The sequence below is a fragment of the Pinus tabuliformis genome, chromosome 2_2 (genome assembly GCF_031772625.1).
Source record: "Pinus tabuliformis cultivar Carrire ecotype Pingquan chromosome 2_2, CPIR1, whole genome shotgun sequence".
In the NCBI taxonomy this organism is placed as follows: Eukaryota; Viridiplantae; Streptophyta; class Pinopsida; order Pinales; family Pinaceae; genus Pinus; species Pinus tabuliformis.
Genome location: NC_142300.1, coordinates 537,169,902 through 537,189,750, shown reverse-complemented (window position 1 = coordinate 537,189,750; position 19,849 = coordinate 537,169,902). Strand labels below are relative to the sequence as shown.

General features: G+C 37.9%; 1 protein-coding gene across 1 annotated transcript in view; it reads right to left on the bottom strand.

The window, feature by feature from the left end:
- The window catches only part of TIP1 (Ankyrin repeat family protein with DHHC zinc finger domain-containing protein), a 189,466-nt gene that overhangs the window by 106,850 nt on the left and 62,767 nt on the right, over positions 1-19,849 (bottom strand). Inside the window, exons 6-7 of the mRNA XM_089404877.1 lie at positions 13,319-13,457; positions 13,088-13,187 (exon numbers count right to left, since the gene is read on the bottom strand). Of these exons, the coding sequence (XP_089261003.1) occupies positions 13,088-13,187; positions 13,319-13,457 (239 nt within the window). The remainder of the gene's footprint in view (positions 1-13,087; positions 13,188-13,318; positions 13,458-19,849) is intronic.

The window sequence follows — 19,849 nt, the reverse complement described above, 5'->3', positions numbered from 1 at the left end:
CATTTATTTCCAAAGTCACTTTTCCTTTCTAATTTTTCATTGACTTTATAAAAGTCACTTTAAAATTAGACTTAGTAACTTTATCACTTAAAGTCACTTTTAAATTAGATTTAACTTTATAAAATTATAAAGTCACTTTAGGAGAAAAATTAAATTCTTCTGGACACTTTTCCCTAGGCCAAAGATCAAAGCCTAAGGGAACCACCTGTCCTCCGGTACCAAATTTCAACACTCCCTCTTACCGAGGAAGGTGTTCCTCACCACACCCATCTTGTCTCTGAAGTAGACATGCTTGCCCCGTGGTAAGGCTTTGGTAAGGATATCTGCAACCTGCTCATCAGTGGAAATATACTCAAGCTTCACAACTCCCTTCTGAACATAGTCTCTGATGAAATGATATCTGATCCCGATATGCTTTGACTTGTCATGAAATACTGGATTCTCCGTGAGTTTAATGCAACTCTGATTATCACAGTAAATCACTGAAGGTCTCAACGGCTGACCAAATAAGCCAAACAACATCTTGCGAAGCCAGATAGCCTCACAACTAGCTAGACTGGCTGCCATATACTCTGCTTCCGCTGAACTCAGTGCTACTGATTGCTGCTTCCGGCTGAACCATGACACTATTGCTGAACCCAACCCAAAACAGCTCCCTGAAGTGCTCTTCCTATCAGAAGCACAACCTGCCCAATCAGAATCAGTGTATCCTGCCAATCTCACTCCATCTCCCTGCCTGTAGTCCAAACCATAATCCACTATCCCCTGCAAGTATCGCAAAATGTGTTTTGCAGCCACCCAGTGAACCTTCCTAGGCTCACACATAAACTGACTCATCGTGTTGACTGCAAAACAGATATCTGGTCTAGTGTTGACCAAATACATCAAGGAACCAATCAGCTGCCTGTACAATGTGGGATCCACCAACTCGGAATCCGAAGCATGAAGCTTCTTCCAGTTGGTGATCATCGATGTCAACATGGGTCTACAATCCTCCATGTGGAATCTGCTAAGGATGTCCACAATATAGTTCCCCTGCCCCAGGAAGAAATGCCCCTCCTCCTGCCACACCTCCAAACCCAAAAAGTAATGCATCAAGCCGATGTCCTTCATCTCAAACTCCGTCGCAAGATCTCTCTTGCAGTGCTCTATGAGTCCCTCTGCACCTGTAATGATCAAGTCATCCACATACAGCACCAGAATGAGAGGCTCCTCACCAATCACAATAAAGTAAAGGTTCGGATCTGCCTCACTCTTTGTGAAACCCATCCCCTGCAAATATGTATCTATCCTGGAGTACCAAGCTCTGGGAGCTTGCTTCAGGCCATAAAGGGCCTTCTTCAGTCTGCACACATGGGACTCCTTCCCATGCACCTCAAAGCCCTGTGGCTGCTCAATGTACACCTCCTCCTGTATGAAGCCATTGAGAAATGCGGTCTTCACATCCATCTAGTGGATCTTCCAACCCATCTTTGCTGCTATCAATATAATGGAGCGGATCGAAGTATATCGAGCCACGGGAGCGAAGGTCTCCTCATAATCAACTCCCTCTACCTGGGAGAACCCTCTAGCCACAAACCTCGCTTTGAATTTCTCAATGCTGCCATATGCAGCATGCTTTACCTTGTAAAGCCATCTGGAAGTAACCACGGATTTGCCCTCAGGCCTCGGCACCACCTCCCAAACATCATTCTTCATGATAGAAGAATACTTCTCCTGCATGGCCTCTCTCCAGACCTGCTGGCTAGCTGCCTCCTCATAGCTAGAAGGCTCAGAGTCAAGGATGCTGGTAACCATCGCCATATAGCTACAAAACCTCTCAGGTGGTCTACTCTCTCTGACCGGCCTCTTCGGCTCAGCAACAGATGTGGCATCTCTCAAGGTGTCCTGAAGCCACTTGGGCTTTCTCTTCCCTGAGCATGCTTCTCCCATAGGAGAATGAAACTCCTCCTCCTCATCACCATCAGTAGCCTGAACTCCTGACTGTCTGTCTGCTGTCCTCCTGCCTGCACCTGAACCTGTAGAAGCTGAGGCACCGTGTGAACTGTCCATCAATGGACTCCCTAGTGAACTGCTCTGTGAACTGCTCTGCATGCTGCCCGGAGCACCACCCCTCTGGCTCGGCGAGCCACTGCTCACTGACGGACCTGACATCCTCATAGATGTACCTCCGGATCCTCCTGATCCCTGCCCACTGGATCCCTGCGACTGACTCAACTGCTGCTGAGGGTCTGGCTGATCCAGATACTCTAACTCCCGTGACCTCCTAAAGGCCTTGTCCTCCTCGAACTTCACATCCCGTCTGACAACAACTCTCCTCTGTGCAGGAATGTAAATCCGAAAGGCCTTTGAGGTCTCACTGTAGCCCACAAAGATACCCTTCTCTGCAGTGGGCTCTAGTTTGGTCCTCTTCTCCTTGGGTATATAGGAGTATGTAACGTATCCAAAGATATGAAGATGACCAATATCAGGCTTCTTCCCAGAGAAAGCCTCCTCCGGAGTCATGTGCCCCAAGGCACGATGCGGACTCCTGTTCTGCAAGTAAACAGCTGTGTTGCAGGCTTCTGCCCACAAGAACAATGGCAACCCCTGATCATGTAACATGGCTTTGGCAACCCCTATGATGGATCTGTTCTTCCTCTCCGCAAACCCATTCTGCTGGGGGTTGTAAGGAACAGTGAACTCCCCCCTAATGCATGCCTACGCACAATAGTCAACAAACTCTCCAAGGGTGTACTCTCCTCCATTGTCCGACCTCAAGGAATTGATCTTTCGACCTGTCTGAGTCTCCACAAGAGCTCTGAACTCCTGAAACCGCTTGAAGACGTCACTCTTGGTCTTCAAAAAATAAATCCAGGTCCTCCTAGAGTGATCATCAATGAATAAAACATAGTACTCATATCCACTCAAGGAAACATGAGACATCCGACCGCTCACATCGGAATGAATCAAATCAAGTATCCCCGTCGCTCTGCTGTCACTGCTGGGAAAAGGGGATTTGGCAAATTTGCCCATCGCACAACCTCTGCAAGTATCAAAGTGATCAGTACTGAAATCTTGCACACCTGTAGTGATCTCCCGCAATGTCCTCAAGGCTTCATGATACATATGTCCCATCCTGTGGTGCCAAATCTCACACAGCTCAGAACTGCTAGCTCTGCTGTCGGTACTACTGCTCAATGCCAAAAGGGGCTGGAATGCAAACTTGTACACCTTTGCATGGTGTACTCTCCTCCATTGTCCGACCTCAAGGACTTGATCTTTCGACCTGTCTGAGTCTCCACAAGAGCTCTGAACTCCTGAAACCGCTTGAAGACGTCACTCTTGGTCTTCAAAAAATAAATTCAGTTCCTCCTGGAGTGATCATCAATGAATAAAACATAGTACTCATATCCACTCAAGGAAACATGAGACATCCGACCGCTCACATCGGAATGAATCAAATCAAGTATTCCCGTCGCTCTGCTGTCACTGCTAGGAAAAGGGGATTTGGCAAATTTGCCCATCGCACAACCTCTGCAAGTATCAAAGTGATCAGTACTGAAATCTTACACACCTGTAGTGATCTCCCGCAATGTCCTCAAGGCTTCATGATACATATGTCCCATCCTGTGGTGCCAAATCTCACACAGCTCAGAACTGCTAGCTCTGCTGTCGGTACTACTGCTCAATGCCAAAAGGGGCTAGAATGCAAACTTGTACACCTTTGCATGGCGTACACCTATCACTCTAGCTGAATCAGCTGGAGTACCCCTGGGATACATCAACACCTGTCCTCCCCTGAACAGTACCTCATATCCTCTGTCCTCCAAAGCTGAGACGGATATGAGGTTCTTCCTCATCCCTGGCACATAAAGAACCTCTGACACCTTCAAGGGAGGTTTGGACTCCCTCTGAAATGTCACTGTCCCCACCCCGACTGCTCTAACAACTATGTCATCACCGAGTACTACCTCAATATCAGTGCCACTCTCTGAAAGCTCTGAGAAGTACTCACGGACTCCTGTCATATGACGTGAAGCCCCACTGTCCACATACCAGATACCTGAAGATGCTCCACTAATCGAGGGAAAAGCATGCTCCCTCTGAACCTGTGTGGCAGGTGATCCTGCACTAGAGGACTCACACGTAGTGAACGCAAACTCTCGGTCAAAACGACCAGCAAAGTCCTCAATCTCTGCTGAAGCTACCACGTTCTGGTTCTTCCCCTTCTTCTTCTTCTTCTCCAGACACACAACTGCATAGTGTCCCATCTTTTGACAATTCCAACACTTCACCTTGGAATAGTCCTTCTGTGTGTTCCCCTGTTTACCTTTACCTTTGCCTTTGCCCCCACCACTGCTTGTGGAAGCCTGCTTCTTCCCTTTGCCTTTCTTGCCTCCTGCCACCAGTGCTACATCCTCATCCTGCTCAACTGGCTTGGCTGCCCCAAGCTGACCTTTCTTGATCTCTGTCTGAATGCAATCATCCCAAAACCTCTCCCATGTGGGAAGGGTCTCACGTGCACAAACCCCATCAGCAAAGTTCAACCATAAACGGGGGAGGCCATTCACTGCAATCCGCACCAACTCAGTGGGTGGAATGGCCTCTCCAATCGCTGCCAACTCATCTCTCACATTAGTAATCTTTGTGAGATATCCAGCTGCACTATCATTACCCATCTTAATGTTCTTCAGCTTCTCCTTCAGGACCATCTTCCGGTTCTCATTGGTACTCTGGTAGAGATTGGACAATGATGTCCACATCTCATGGGCATTGCTCTTTCCTCTCACATGAGGAATGCAATGGTCTTTGATTCCGTCTAGAATCAGCCTCTTACCCTTGTTGTTCTTTTTATTATAAGCTGTCAACTGAGTAGCATCAGTAGGCACAACAACAGGGTTCTGTGTGGTATGCACCATGATATCCCAGACTTCTGCCTCCTCAAAGATACTCTGCATTCTCTCCTTCCAAACGCTGTAATTTATATGCCCATCCAGCCTATCCTCCACCCTCAATCCCAATGACATCCTGCTGTCCTAAAACTGAAAAATAGCACTGTTGTAGTAAAGATAAAACTGTTGTTTATGAAAAAATCAGCTTGCTGGAATTTTCTGAGTGAAAAATCAGCAACTGTAATTTTTCCTTTTGCTGTCCCAAACTACCCTTCAGCACTCAAGCTCTGATACCATGTAGAAATTTCTGTTTTCCCACCCCGGTTTTCAGTTTCTCCTTATTTCTCCCATATAGTTAAATGCCCTTTCCCATAACCATACATTTAACAAGCTGAAAAAAATAAATTTTCTGAAAACACAAATTCTGGAAATTTTACAGAATGCTGGAAATTGCAGAAATAAAAATCAGCAGTAATAAACAGCTATTAAAACACATTTAAACACTGAGATTTTTGGTCAATGTGACCCTGGAAAAACCCCCTACAACTCTTGGGGAAAACCAGTTTGAGAGCTCTTCTTTATTTCTGAAAATTGTCTTTTACAGTGAGAAATTTTCAGCAAAAAAATCAGCAAGCAAATTTACAACTTATCTCTTTTCTCATGCTTCACAACAAACTGGAAATTACAGCAAACAGGACAGCAATAAATGCTGTACGGTCTCCTCGATTTTCGTGCACACTTTCAGCATTAAATGCTACTGTATGGCCCTCGTTTTGCGTGCAGAAAAACCAGCAAACTGCTCCTCGATTTTTGTGCAAACCTCTCCTCAAAAATCGTGCCAAAATCTGCCTTTCACTGTGTGCTGAATCAGCTGTACAAATCTTCTCAACTGTTGCCTTGGAATGTGTGCCAAGCTGTTGTCTCCTTCTCCTCCTTGCTCAGAAATCTCTCTTGCTCTCTTGCTCCCCTTCTCCCAATCTGCTCATGAAAGAATTGAATCGAATGTGATCTTTTCCTCCTTTTCCTCCCTTAATATAACTCCAAATGACTTTTGGGTGACCCAAGTGACTTTTGAGTGATCTTTAAATCCAATGGCTGAAATAGATTTAGATCAATGGCTGAGATTAAATACTCATTTAAATCTCACTTTTTATTTTTTAATTCACCCCACTTTAATAAAGACCCACTTAGTCATTTATTTCCAAAGTCACTTTTCCTTTCTAATTTTTCATTGACTTTATAAAAGTCACTTTAAAATTAGACTTAGTAACTTTATCACTTAAAGTCACTTTTAAATTAGATTTAACTTTATAAAATTATAAAGTCACTTTAGGAGAAAAATTAAATTCTTTTGGACACTTTTCCCTAGGCCAAAGATCAAAGCCTAAGGGAACCACCTGTCCTCCGGTACCAAATTTCAACAATCAGGGCCTATTGGTGTGGGTTTCAGGCCTTATTTTTGTTTCATATGCAGTCAGACTATGTGTTCCCTGGCTGCAATTTTTTCTTTTTCTTTTTCGATCCCTCTAGGAGTTTGGAGGCTTACGCGCCTTATTTTTGTCCTTGTTTTTGGCAGCTTGTGGCTTGCATGCCAAATTTTCTACTAGACAGGCATGTGTACCTTGGTTTTTTATTGCATGGGGGCAATGTATTTGGTATTAGGGCTTAATTCCCTTCTCCTCTAGTGACAGATGCTTTGTATTAGACAAGGAATACCCCACGCTACATACACACTCAGTGTGTTTATAATAATAATAAGTAAATAAATAAATACAAGAAGTAGTGGGGTTCACAAGGAAACAGGGTAATGCCAAGGTGGTGAAGTAACGTATAAAAATTGATAAGCAATGTACGCATCCAGAGAGAATCTTGCTCACTAGGCTTTGAGGACAAAGCATTCTTTAAGAAGTTGGCAATGTACCAAACATAAATATATATTAAGTAATAATTAATGTAACAAATATATATTAATAATAATTAATTATTGAAGAGATGTGTCCCAAAGCATATGACTATTTGTGAAAGGGCACCTTGCCTAGTATATAAGCAAGGCCCTCATTGCAACATTCAATTCATTCATTCTATCATCTTACCAATATATATATTTGAACTTTATTTTTTTCTTTTTCTTCTATTTATTTATTAATATATTATTTTTTATATATCTATTGTTTTTTTTCTATTTTTCTTTTTAAATGGCCACAAGGCTAAGTGTAAACGAGAATGGAAAACCTCCAAGAAACCTTTGTCTGGTTAAAAGCCTCAATCACAACAACAACAACTTGACAAAGAGTTGATGGCCAAAGGTCGAATCAAACTAGCTCTGATATCAATGTAACGAACAAAGTTCGTATATGCACTTCAAATAGAACAAGATGTTTGGAATACATTAAAAGAATCCATTTTAGAAATAAAGAATATATTGTATAAATTTATGAATGAAGAATATGGAGAATATATGGCTGGTTACAAATGAGGACCTTGCTTTTATACTAGGCAAGGAGCCCCCTCACGAATAGTCATGTGCTTTGGAGCATGTCTGTTCAATAACAGATTATTATTTAATTAATCATTATTATGATTATTATTATTTATATTATTTTATATATTATATTCATAACATTTTTAAAGGAAACAAAAAGTTGGTATGTAGGCTTAAAAAGTATCAGTATGGGTTAAAGCAATCACTAAGTATATGGTATCAAAAATTTGATACTTATATACTAGGACTTGGCTTCACAAGGAGCAAAGCAGATCACAACATATATTTCAAATTAATTTGTGATCATGTTATTTATTTGTTCTTGTATGTGGATGATATGTTTTTGATTGAATGACAAGGAAATCATCTAGGAAGTGAAAACTAAGTTGTCCTCTAAATTTGACATTTAAGATCTCGATGCTGTAAATTTTATCTTGGGCATGAAAATTATAAGAGATCAGGCAAACAAGAAATTATGGTTAAACCAAAGGAAGTTTGAAGAGACAAATATTATAGACGTTTAATATGCAAGAATGTAAACCGGTAATGGTGCCTATTCCTATAGGTGTAAAGTTATCTGCAAGTTAGTGTCTCAGGGAACTATAAAAGGAAGAGGACATGTCCCATGTTCCATATGCTAGTGCGGTTGGAAGCTTAATGCATGCAATGTTCTGTACTAGACCGAACATTGCACATGCAGTGGGAGTATTGAGCAAGTATATGTCAAAACCGGGGAGGGAGCATTGGGCAACAGTTAAGAGGGTTTTCAGGTATTTGCTTCGCACTACTAGATATGGATTGTGTTACCAAGGAAAACTAGCATTAGATAGAGTGTTGGATATGCATGGCTTTGTTGATGCAGATTGGTAAGGGATCTAAATGACAGAAGATCAATAAGTGGGTACGAATTTAACCTAGTTGGAGGAGAAACCAGTGGGATGAGAAAACTATAGAAGTTGAATACATGGCAACAACTCATGCAAACAAGGAAGAAATATGGTTACATAGATTGTGTTCAATTAATGGGTTAGTACAGCAAGTTGTAGGGATATAGATTGTGATAGTCATAACGCAATCTTCCCAGCGAAGAACCCAGCTTACCATTAAAAGACAAGGCATATTGATGTTTTGTATCATCTCGTCAAAGATGTGATTGAAGACAAGAAGATGTTACTAGAAAAAGTGGATACTTCGAAGAATGTTGCAGATTCATTAACAAAATTTGTGAGCATTGAGATGTTCTCTTGGCATAGAGAAACAATGTCCATTATTGCCCTAGATTGTTGATCATGTACTCCTATGACCCCCTATGTGCAAGGAATAAAACAAGTGGGATAATGTTGGGTATGTGTTATATTCTTTGCATGAATATCCCCCCACACTATAAAAATGTGTGATGCACAAGAGGGGGTTCAAAACGAGTGGTGGGATTCAAGGGGTTCGCAAGGGGGCTTCGAGGGCAATGCCTCTACAAGAAAAAGAAAAAAAAAAATTGGTCATTTAAGGAACTACGATCGTTTTAATGGCTTTGAGCCTTGTTATTGAGTCTAAACAATCCCTCGGGGACTGAAACATGAATATTCTTCATATGGAATATAAAGATTATCCTTCAAAAATAAATATACATTACATATAAGTATATTAAATGATAATAACAACAAAAATAATTAATCACCAAACGCCATAAATCTTCACCCTTGTAATTGTCCAGGATATTTAAACCATCATGAAAGGCCTCATAAATAAACAAATCATATTATTCAAATACAATATATCCTTTACTTATCCTTTACGGATTTCCTTGCCCCCTCCTATTTGGACTGCATGTTTTTTGTTAATAAATATATTGTTCATAACATTGGTATTAGAGCCTTGTCTGATCTTGGCCTATGGCCAAAAATTTCAAAACACTCTATTACAAACTAAAGAACAAAATCATATATTAAGAATGTTATATTGCAAAAGAGGATTATCAAAGGGGCATAGCAATATTGTGTGAAGAAAAAGTAGAGCCTCCACTGCAAATAATTATTGAATACAACATTTCATATAGTCACCAAGTTCCTAACACATGGCCTTCTCCATAAATTATCAACATGAAGCCCTTGAGCAAACAAATTGTCATCAAAGGTAAATAATCTTACTATTGTTGAAAAACCGTGAAGCCTCGAGCAAACAAATCACTGTCAATAATAAATTGTCTTACCATTGTTGAAAACCAATCAGATTTTAAAGGAAAACCATTGTTGTTTGAAATTTCTAGTGTCACGTTTTGAGTGAGATATCAAAGGAAGATCATGTAGATCTTCATTTGCACTAACACAAAATCCTTGGAAATGATAACATGTTGAAATCAGAGGCCTAGAACTAGAGCACAATGTAAATCCTCAATGAGCATGGTCACTGTGTTGACTCATGGCACCAATACTTCCTTTCAAAGGTCTCACCATTGGTTGATTAAAGATGCTAGGATACTTTGAACCCCAATTTAATGTCAAAGAAGTATGTCATTATTTTGTTAGCAGTACCAATAGTGAAATATTACTAAGGATATCAATTAAAATCTTATATGACTGCCGCATACTTTTGTAAGCCAACCATGCCATACTCATGAAGAAGCATATACATGGTTAAGAGAAGAATTTGATATACTCAAACTGAAACCAACTAATTAGATCTCAAGGAAAAATTGCAAAATTCTAATAGCTCAAGCCAAAGATATCAACACCCTAGTGAACATTGAAACATCAATACCTAGCTCTCGTATATTAGAAAGAAGAGACAACCATTCGGCCATATTTTCACCCTAATCGTACTAGCAAAAGTAAAGAAGTTAAAGATTGAGGAAAAGACACAACAAGATATCATGGAATAACTTTTCAACAAAGACACATCCACTAACCGAGGTCAATCAAGAATATCTTCAAAACACAAGATACAAAACTATAGATAAGGAAGATCAAAAGCACACTATTGTTAATTATGAAATTTTGTCTATCATCAAAAAAAAATTGTCATCAATTAACAAAGCAACACTTAAAGATCCAATTACAAATGAAAGTCCATCTCTCACCACTAAGAAAAATGTACCTCAACCTAAACATACAGACACCCTGTTGAACACTAAAACATCAATTCCTAATTCTCATGTATCAAAAATAAGATCAATTACTAGCAATCTTAATCAATTTTTTCTTGCACAAGCCCAAAAGTTAAAGAATGAGGAAAATACGCAATAAAAAGTCAGGAAACAACCCATCAACAATGACACATCCATTGACCTAGGTGAATCAGCGAATTGTTTAAAAGTCAATATGCACATTGTAGATCAAGTGTCAATAATGATCTATCATCGAAAACATGAAGCCATCGATCAAGAAACCAACACTTTAAAATACAATTAAACTTGGAAGTCCAACTTCCATCACTGACGAAATCATATCTCAGTCTAAAGATATCAACACGCTAGTGAACACAGAAACATCAACTCTTTGTTCTCACATATCAAAAAGAAGACCCTATCATCACCCTAATCACAAAAATCATCCCAACAAACAAACCATACTCACATGATTCAAAATGTAATCTACATTCCTAAGTAACAACAATCCAAATTATTTGCAAAGGGATACTAAGATAGCATTGTTTGTGTCTTTGATTATTATTGTCTTGTTTCTTCAACCAACACAACATCTTGAATAGCAAAAGAAGTACAAGGAACAAAATTGTAGCTACTCTCAACCATGATTCAAGGACAAAGCATCCTTCAAGGGTGACGACGTGTAATTCACATAAATAGGCATTAGACAGTAATTATCTAAGTTGCACAATATGGGCAAATGAGTAGGAGTTTCCAGAACAAAAACACACTAGAAACGTGACCCCTCAAAATTTTGGAAACAAAGAATCATGGTATTATAGCATGTGTGTGTAGAGAGAATGAGAGACAGCGTGCTAATTTATAAATAATGCATTATATTGAAACTTTGGGAGAAAGCACTATGAATAAATGAGCAAGAAAATTTAAATGACAAGCGATCACTTATATCGAGATACTTGTCATTAGTATCACCCTCTATTGCCTCATCTAGCCTTTGCCTCTATCAGTCAACACCATCCAATTTTGATGAAACTACATAATCCAAGCCTTAAAATATAGTAGAAAAACTTTAACATGCCTAATCAATGATTTTGGTTTAAAGGTCCATTTTGGCTAAGGCCATCATATCCTTGTTCATCAATCAATGCCACAAACATTTGGATACATAAAGGGCATGCTCTCAATTAAATTCTAATCCCATGACCTCATACATGATAGAACCCAATGAACATGCTGCAATCCTTTCAATCCTTAAATCCCAATAACTATCAAGTCTACTAAATTTTGAAGGAGATATGAAGTTCTACCTTCTCCATATGAAGTCTCATGAGGTTGGAAGTGCTCTCAAACATTTTGACACAATTAATGGTAATGTTAAAAATTTAGGGAATAGAAAAGGATTAAATTATTAATGAACATCTAGTTAGGATTTAATTCCAAATTGGTGGGTCTCAACAGTCATACTAATTCAAAATTGTCATATGTACTTCGGGAAACATGTCGTATGAAAAGTGGAAAAGCCCAAAAATGTGTTTCCCACACTGGGATGCATTTGTACAGCAATAAACACATTTCAGGGCCCTGCCATATGTGTTTCAACATTTACTTTGAGTCCATCTCAACCCTAATTCATCATCCTCTTGTATTGCCACTTGAAATGCAATACTGTAAGAATAAGTTGTCTAGGAAAGGTTTCGAGGTTCGAGGATCTTACCAAAAGGAAGTCTAAATACCACAAAACACACTTGCCTACCTATGATGGGGCTGCAATCTCGAGCAGAACAACTACACTACTTCGCTTCGCTGATTCTCTAAATTGGAAAATCAATATGGAAATCCCTAATCAATGTCACAGTTGAAGAGAGAAAAGTTTGACAGAATAAAGCACTGAACTAAACCGTGATCCAGATAATTGACTCTGTCCTAACAGGGAAATGCACACAACAAGGAAAGAAACAAACCAAGCTATTAAGCCTTGAGAACTTTACTATGTCATACGTCTCACCACAATATTAATCCTATGAAATTAAACCAAAGCTATGACCATTGCTTTATCCACTGAATCTATAATCCAGTACAACAAAAGAAACTCAACTCCATATCTCTCTTTGATGTTTAATTTAATTCAGTTTTAAGCATTTTCCGAGCATGTTTCTGCCCAGGCAGACTAGTATAACCCTTCCTTAGCAAGGTTTCTCGCAGGCAGACTAGTACAACCCCTCCTTAGCAAGATTTCTCCAAGGCAGACTAGTATAACCCTTAGCAAGGTTTCTACTATCCCTTTTGGATCACAGCCACAATGTATACTTTGAATTATGTACAGTGACTCAAAAGTAGGGCATCCAAAGAAATAAAGATAACTTTCCAGAAAGTACAGTACACTACAAACTGAGAAATAACAAAAATACAATAATTCCTTTCAAAATTTAAATACAGACCACTTTATAGAGTAACCATTACAGCTTCCTTCCAGACCTTCCCTTTCCATCTATTCTAAACAATATGCAACTTCGAAGCAACAGTGCTAAATCGTTCTAAAATAGCAAAGTTTTCCAACATAACCAGATATTGGACCTCAGCATCTCTACTTAAAATGGCTTCAACTAAAGTTCAAAACTTTCTGAATGTTACCTGCTACATCTAAAGAACATAATTAGTCCACCAGTTGCAAGGAAAACACCCGACCATGCCCAAAGTCCAACTCCAGCAGTGACTTTCGCAAGAGTTGATGCTGTAGTGACAACTCAACAGATAACCACATATTGATCCCAAATGCCAAGATACCTGTTATTTTAATTTAATATTACAGAAATAAAGAAAAAAGAAGTACACCAAGTTGTTTTGAAGGTCATGGTTACATACATGTGATAACCGAACTGACATAGGTGATCAGAAGCAGAATGATCATACACCAAAGGAGAGGAGCAAGTCCAAGCTTCGCAATCTTTCCCAGACGGCTTCTTTCATCCCAGCGATTATTGAATATTCTCCGAGCATTTGACTGACAAAACAAATCAAAAACCTTTAATACGGAATTTTTAGATGGCTCTAACACATGCCATATAAATCCACATAGTACCCAAAACACACAATATGTACTGGTTAACACCACCAAAGGTCAATGTAATTCCCAAAATTTTCTAACTCGTTTTCTGCCCTTAATTTCTGTATAAAAAGCTTGATATAAACTGAAAGGTTTTATTTCTTCATAGTTCAGAGTTAAATCCATAGCATCTGTGTTCTTAGAAAGCAATATAGGCTATGCAGGTTACTAGGGTCTCTGTCAATTCATATTTCACATGAATGGAAACAGGACAACACTTTGTATTATTGAAATTGAAGTTAATAACAGATAAATAACACAAATTAATCATGCTACAGCACACATTAATTAAACTCTATAATGTGTAGCCTACATTTTAGAAAGTTACTCGGAAGGATAGGAATTTATGAGTAGAGAGGAACATACTTAAATTACTTGAAAGCTAAATAAATTACTTGAAAGCTAAAACATAGATGTGATTCTGTATGTTGTAAATCTATCATCATACTTTGATAGTAGCTTCCCTCTAACTATTTGGTTGATGTAAGGCATATTGCATATTGGTGTTTGAATTATTAGGATCTGATAGAATTTAATTCCACGCATCATTGCACATGAAAGATGAATGCCATGAGATATGCCTTCAGACAAGATATTCATTATGCTCAAATATCCGTGATACAATACAATATGTCCAAGACCCTGTTGTCGCACAGAATGTCAAGGCACCGCAACAATGGCTCAGATCGGGGGCTGTCACCCTGATCCCAAATCTCTCTGTTTAAGATGTCTCCCAACAATAGGCTAAGGGGGGTAGACCCTATGGAAATGGGTTGAAGGAGACCTAGTTGGGAACCAACCAGTTCGAGAGACACAGTCAAGCGACCAAGTACTTGATTTAAATTTAGCAAGACTTATAGGATTTGATTAGATTTAAACAATTGACACCAGTGCCTTATGGAGTCAACTTATCTTGCTAGGAAATTTAGGACCAAGTACTTGATTAGCAAATGTTGCTTGGATGAATAACTATCTTATATGAAATGCAAATCCTAAAACTCATGTGAGATGCAGGAATCTTAATTAATTTTAGTTAAATGCCTATCTAATTTTAAACCCTTCAATCCTTTCTATATTGAGCATGATTCCATAGTAAATGGCAGAGAGAAGATGAGGCGAAGCACACTAAGGTGTGATTAACGATACCACTCTTGAAAATCTAATATACCCGGTGCCTCTGGTGTTGCAGAGAGTTGTGTCTCTAACGACTGCAAGGTCACCGTTTTAAGTATTATTAGAAACAGGCTTCTCAAGCAAAGATGGATGGGTGCCTATCTTTCTACCGACCAAGCTTATGCTTGGAAGTAAGTTTTGATTATGCATAACTAACTTAATATGCAAATGCACAAGATGATTAGAAGATGAGATGAAGTTAGTTTCAAAAATCGAAAGCGTTTATGCCCCAATCTGCTTCAGAGTTATATATCAAATCCCTTAATCGCCAAAATGAATGCTCACTTCACTAGATTGAAAGATAAACCTCTGGACAATATGCTTAAAATATCATAATGTAATGCCCAATTAAATCGCAAGCTTATCACTTCAATTTATCTAGATTCTTTCCAATGCAATTATAGCTCAAAGATAACAAAAGTTTTTTCACAATTTAATATCAACGCCAATTATATAGATGCTCAAAGATACTCAAATTAGGAAACAAAAAATATATGCAATTTACCACAATCGCATGAAAGAGTGCTTAACAATTACTCAAAAGTTTAATATGCAATAGATATTAAATAATTCAAGTAATTATAACACGCTTAGAATTACTTTAATGACGAGCAATCTCAATAGATATGTTCAAAACCCTTAGCATGCAAAAGACTCAAGCAATTAAATTTCGAACATTAATGATCATGCAGAACCACGAAATTCAAATGTTAATCACTTCAAACAATTCAGAATTAAAATGATTTTTCTTAAGTGCCCCAATCCTAAAAAAATCTTGTTTTCCTATCGTCAAACTTTAGAGATGATTTAAAAATATTTAAATGTGTTGACTATAGAGAAATTTAAAATTTTTAACACCACCAAATTTTCCCTTTAAAATTTTCAAGTCCCAAACCCCTAACATAAAAACCCCAAAAGAAACTTTAGATTAAAAATTTGATTATTGCTTCGGCAATTTTAATATGATAAAGTTCACAAATGAAGAAAAAACTTAAATGCGGCAAACATGAGAAAAATGCTTAGTTAATTGAAAAATTGAATGGGCCAAAGGCCACATAAAAATTTTAAATTGAAATTTTTGAAGCCTTTTAAATTATCCTTTAAATTTAATTCCCTTTTTTAAAGCCCAAAATGAAAATCGAAATTTTAAGGTTTTGTTTTGTTTTAAACACAAAAAATATGAAAAGCCAACTCATTAAAAAAAATCGAATGTTTTAAGTTTTTGTTTTTGTTTAAAAAACAAACAAAATCAAAATGAATAAAAATCAAATCAAAAAGGAAAAGCAAACAAAATTTTTAAAAAAAATTAATAATATTAAAAAAAAAATCGATTTCATTTGAGACTTAACCCTAACAAAAATCAAAACATAGAAATAAAGTGAAAAGAAAAGGGAAGTCTTGAGGGAAAGGTTTGTATGCAGGTCGAAGGCGGCGATGAGGAAGAGGAGGAGCGTTGTGAGAATGCGAAGGAGCTTGGGCCGCTGGCAAGGGTTAATGGAATGCGAAAGAGGGGAGAATGGCAGAGAGGACGAGGATGAGTGTGGATGAAGGGGAGCAGATCCTACGGAAGAGAAATGGCAGCGGACAAAGAAGAAAGGACGCAAAAGCGAGTAGAAAGACGAGAGTTAAGGGAATGACGGGCCGCGGAAGGAGAGAAAAACGCAGGAAGAAAGGAAAAGAAAAATGTGGGTTGCAGAGGTGAGTAGATGAGGGGAAGAAGGCGTTGTGGGTTAAGGAAGAAAGGAAGAAATGTGGAGCAAAAAAGGACACAGATCTGAGAGCTGGGAGTGACGAAGAAGGGTTGTAAGGAAGAGGAGAAAAGGGGTCGTGGGTAAGGAGAAAAACGCATAGAAAAGAAGAAGGAAAAAAAGAACTGTGAGGATGGAATGCAAGGAACAAGAAAAACACAGCAACTGCAGAAGTGAAGAAAATCGAATTTTTGTAGAGACAAGAGAAAACGCAGCAGAAAAGAAAAGTGATTTTGAAGGGCTTCGAGGCAACAAATGGTATCCCAAGAATCCCATAAATTTATGAAAAAAATATAAAAGAAATTGGCCAGAAATTTAAATTTCATGACAACATATTTCTGCTTTAAAATTTGCTCTCAAAAAAACCTCAAATCTGAAAATGAAACCCTCAGGCTGAAAATACTTTTGAATAATTTGTCCCTGCAAAAATGGTATTGAGGCCAGATCTTGCCCTCCATGATCTAGATCTGGCTTCAAATTAAATTTTCCTTTAGATCCACACCTGCAAAACAAAAACAAAAGATACTCAGATCCCAAATATACAAAAATGAATAAAACCCCAAAAACCCAAGTTACAAAATTCCCAGATCTATACAAGATATTTATAGATCTATGGACAAAGGTTGCATATCTATCAGATCTGAGGAGTATGAGTCCAACTCCGCTCCCATATTTGATATTTTAAGGCTCTTACTAGCCAGATCTATCAATTTTTCAACAAAATATTTAAAAGATTTAGAAATTTTAGAGAGGTACTAGCCCCAAAACACCCTGCATAAAGAAGAACACGAAAACAAAAACAAAAAAACAAAAAAAAAAGATTAATAGTTAGATAAATCCTTGGGCTTATATGAGGTAGGCTCTTCAGAAAATATGTACTGAAAGTTGGTTGGTCCAACTGAGGACTGTCCCCAAATGCTCAATGAGAACCGGAGAGATCTTCTGCAAACACTAGATCAACCATCAAACCAAGTAGATAAATAGAACAACAATAAAATTCTGAAGAAATAGAGGTACCTACTACTTCAATCAAAATTAAAAATGTTACAGTAGATCCAACAAACTGAATAAGATACCTGTATTCAAATTATTCTAAGAGAACTTTTGATTGATAGTTTTCACATAATATTAAGCAGAAACTAAAACAATGTTACCATAGATTCATGAAGAGGAACACCACCACACGTTGAAACGCCAAAGACTTTTGCATTTATTCCAAAATGCATACAAGAGAGCTTGAGAGCTTAGTACACAATTCAAAGATCGAATGAAAAGACAAACTGACATCGACCTCTAATTTATAGGTAAAGTCTTCAACGGCTAGTTGGCTTGATTCCTGTCAAATTAATATCGACCATTCATAAAGATTTAATTAATCTTTAATCATCACCGTCAAAATTATTTAATTTTTGAGGAAAATCGAATTTTTCATTTAATTGATTTTTAATTAACTCAAAATTAATTATTTTGAGTTAATTTCCCTAAAATTTTGACTTTGACTTAACCACCAAGGCCCAAGGGTCCAAAATTTATTGATTTCTTCAATATTCCCTTGGTCGAGGACCTCTAGTAATTAACTTCTTTAAAACCCACGAATTTCACCATTGGAAAATTTAATTTCACCTAGGACACAAAATTAATTAAATTTTTGGCTTAGGATTTTAATTTAATTTTGCCAGAAAAATTAATTAATTGACTTAAGAGGGATTAATTATTTTCCCAACCCTCTAATACTTAGCCATGGTTTCTAATTATGAGGGAACGTGCACTAAATATTTTTTACAAGAAGTTTTTCCATTTTAATACATGGAGGGGGGAAACTCGTTAGTTATAGACCCTCAAAAAATACCCATTTCTGCGACACAAAATATAATCCAGTAGACCAAGTGACTTGTAATAAAATAATCTAGCCTATTAGCTAGGATTATTCCCAAATCACTTTTACATGGACTCGATCTAAAATACTAGGACTCGCTTAAGATCTTAGCGACAAAATCCATTCTAGCTTTGGAGTAAGAGTGGAGGGAAAAACTTTGTCGATCATTTGTGTCTAGAGACACAAATGAATTAGTGAGACAAAAAGCCTTCTGGAATGGAGATCGTCACCAAAACCATAGCTTTACCTAAGCTGTTACATATAGACATGGTCATACTAGGATTATTTACATTATACATATGCAAAATGGGTTGGAATCTTTACAAAACTACCGACTAATGATGAAATCTGAAAGGCGTGAACACTCAAATATGATAGATCCCTTTTGCGAAAAAAAGGGTGTATTGCTATGGGGTCATTGACACAGAGTGGTCAACATATGGCTCTACTTGGGGACACGTTGCTTCATTGAAGGAATGTGAGAATCCAAAATCTACATCCAAGCAACACACAAGATTATATAAGAAGCGTCCATTCAAAATTCATCATATAATATTAAGCACATGAAAATAAAAGCTCTTCATTTATTAAATATTCTACTAACATGAAATGTAAATCTAATCTAACTAGAAAATGGAATGTTGAATTAACAAGGTGTAGGGTTAGAGATACAATACAAAGGATGTCCTATGGCATCATATGCGTTCAATATAGAGCATTCTGAGCATTTGCCTGCTTTCTGGCAAATTTGTGGGTTGTTTTTCGAATGTGCCACGCCTAATCCTGCATATTGTAGGACTTTTTCTTATCCGAAAATTGAGCTGCTCTCGGCCATCAGATGCATCAAATCGCTTCCTTCTGCTTTTCTAGTTTTTTGCTCTTCTTCTGGGTGGGTTGTGATGTCAACAATGAGACCACAATAGATTTCATGTCATGACCTTGAAGATATTTGGATGAAAGATCTGAAGAATCTTAAGTATGCCCACTCTTATTCTGAATATACTATGTTAATGGTGATACATAAACTCGGTCTTCCTTAACCAAAGTCGACTTGTCCTTAATAACCTCCTTACGATGAGATGGGAAATGCTTCGATGGATCGAGGGATTTGTGAGTCGTGACAAACCCTTTGTGCTTTAACATAACCTGAAGTCTCAGAACTTGTGCATTTTTCATCCTTTGCAGCTTATCCTGAAGAGTGATCTTTTCAATTCTGATGGCATCAATTTGGTTAGAGTGTTCAACCTTCGTAGCATTGATTTCCTTGGCATGGCTTTCCTCCATGGTCAATAATTTATTCTAAAGACATATCTGACTAGCTTCCATATCTTTTATTAATTGCACTTGCGTTTCCTCCATGGCTAACAATGTGTTCTGAAGAGAAACCTAAGCAGCTTCAATGTCCTTCATCATTGTATTATGATTTACTTGAATAGTACCCATTTCTTTCTCATGATGATTATACATGTCAGTCCTCATAGCCTCCATCATCT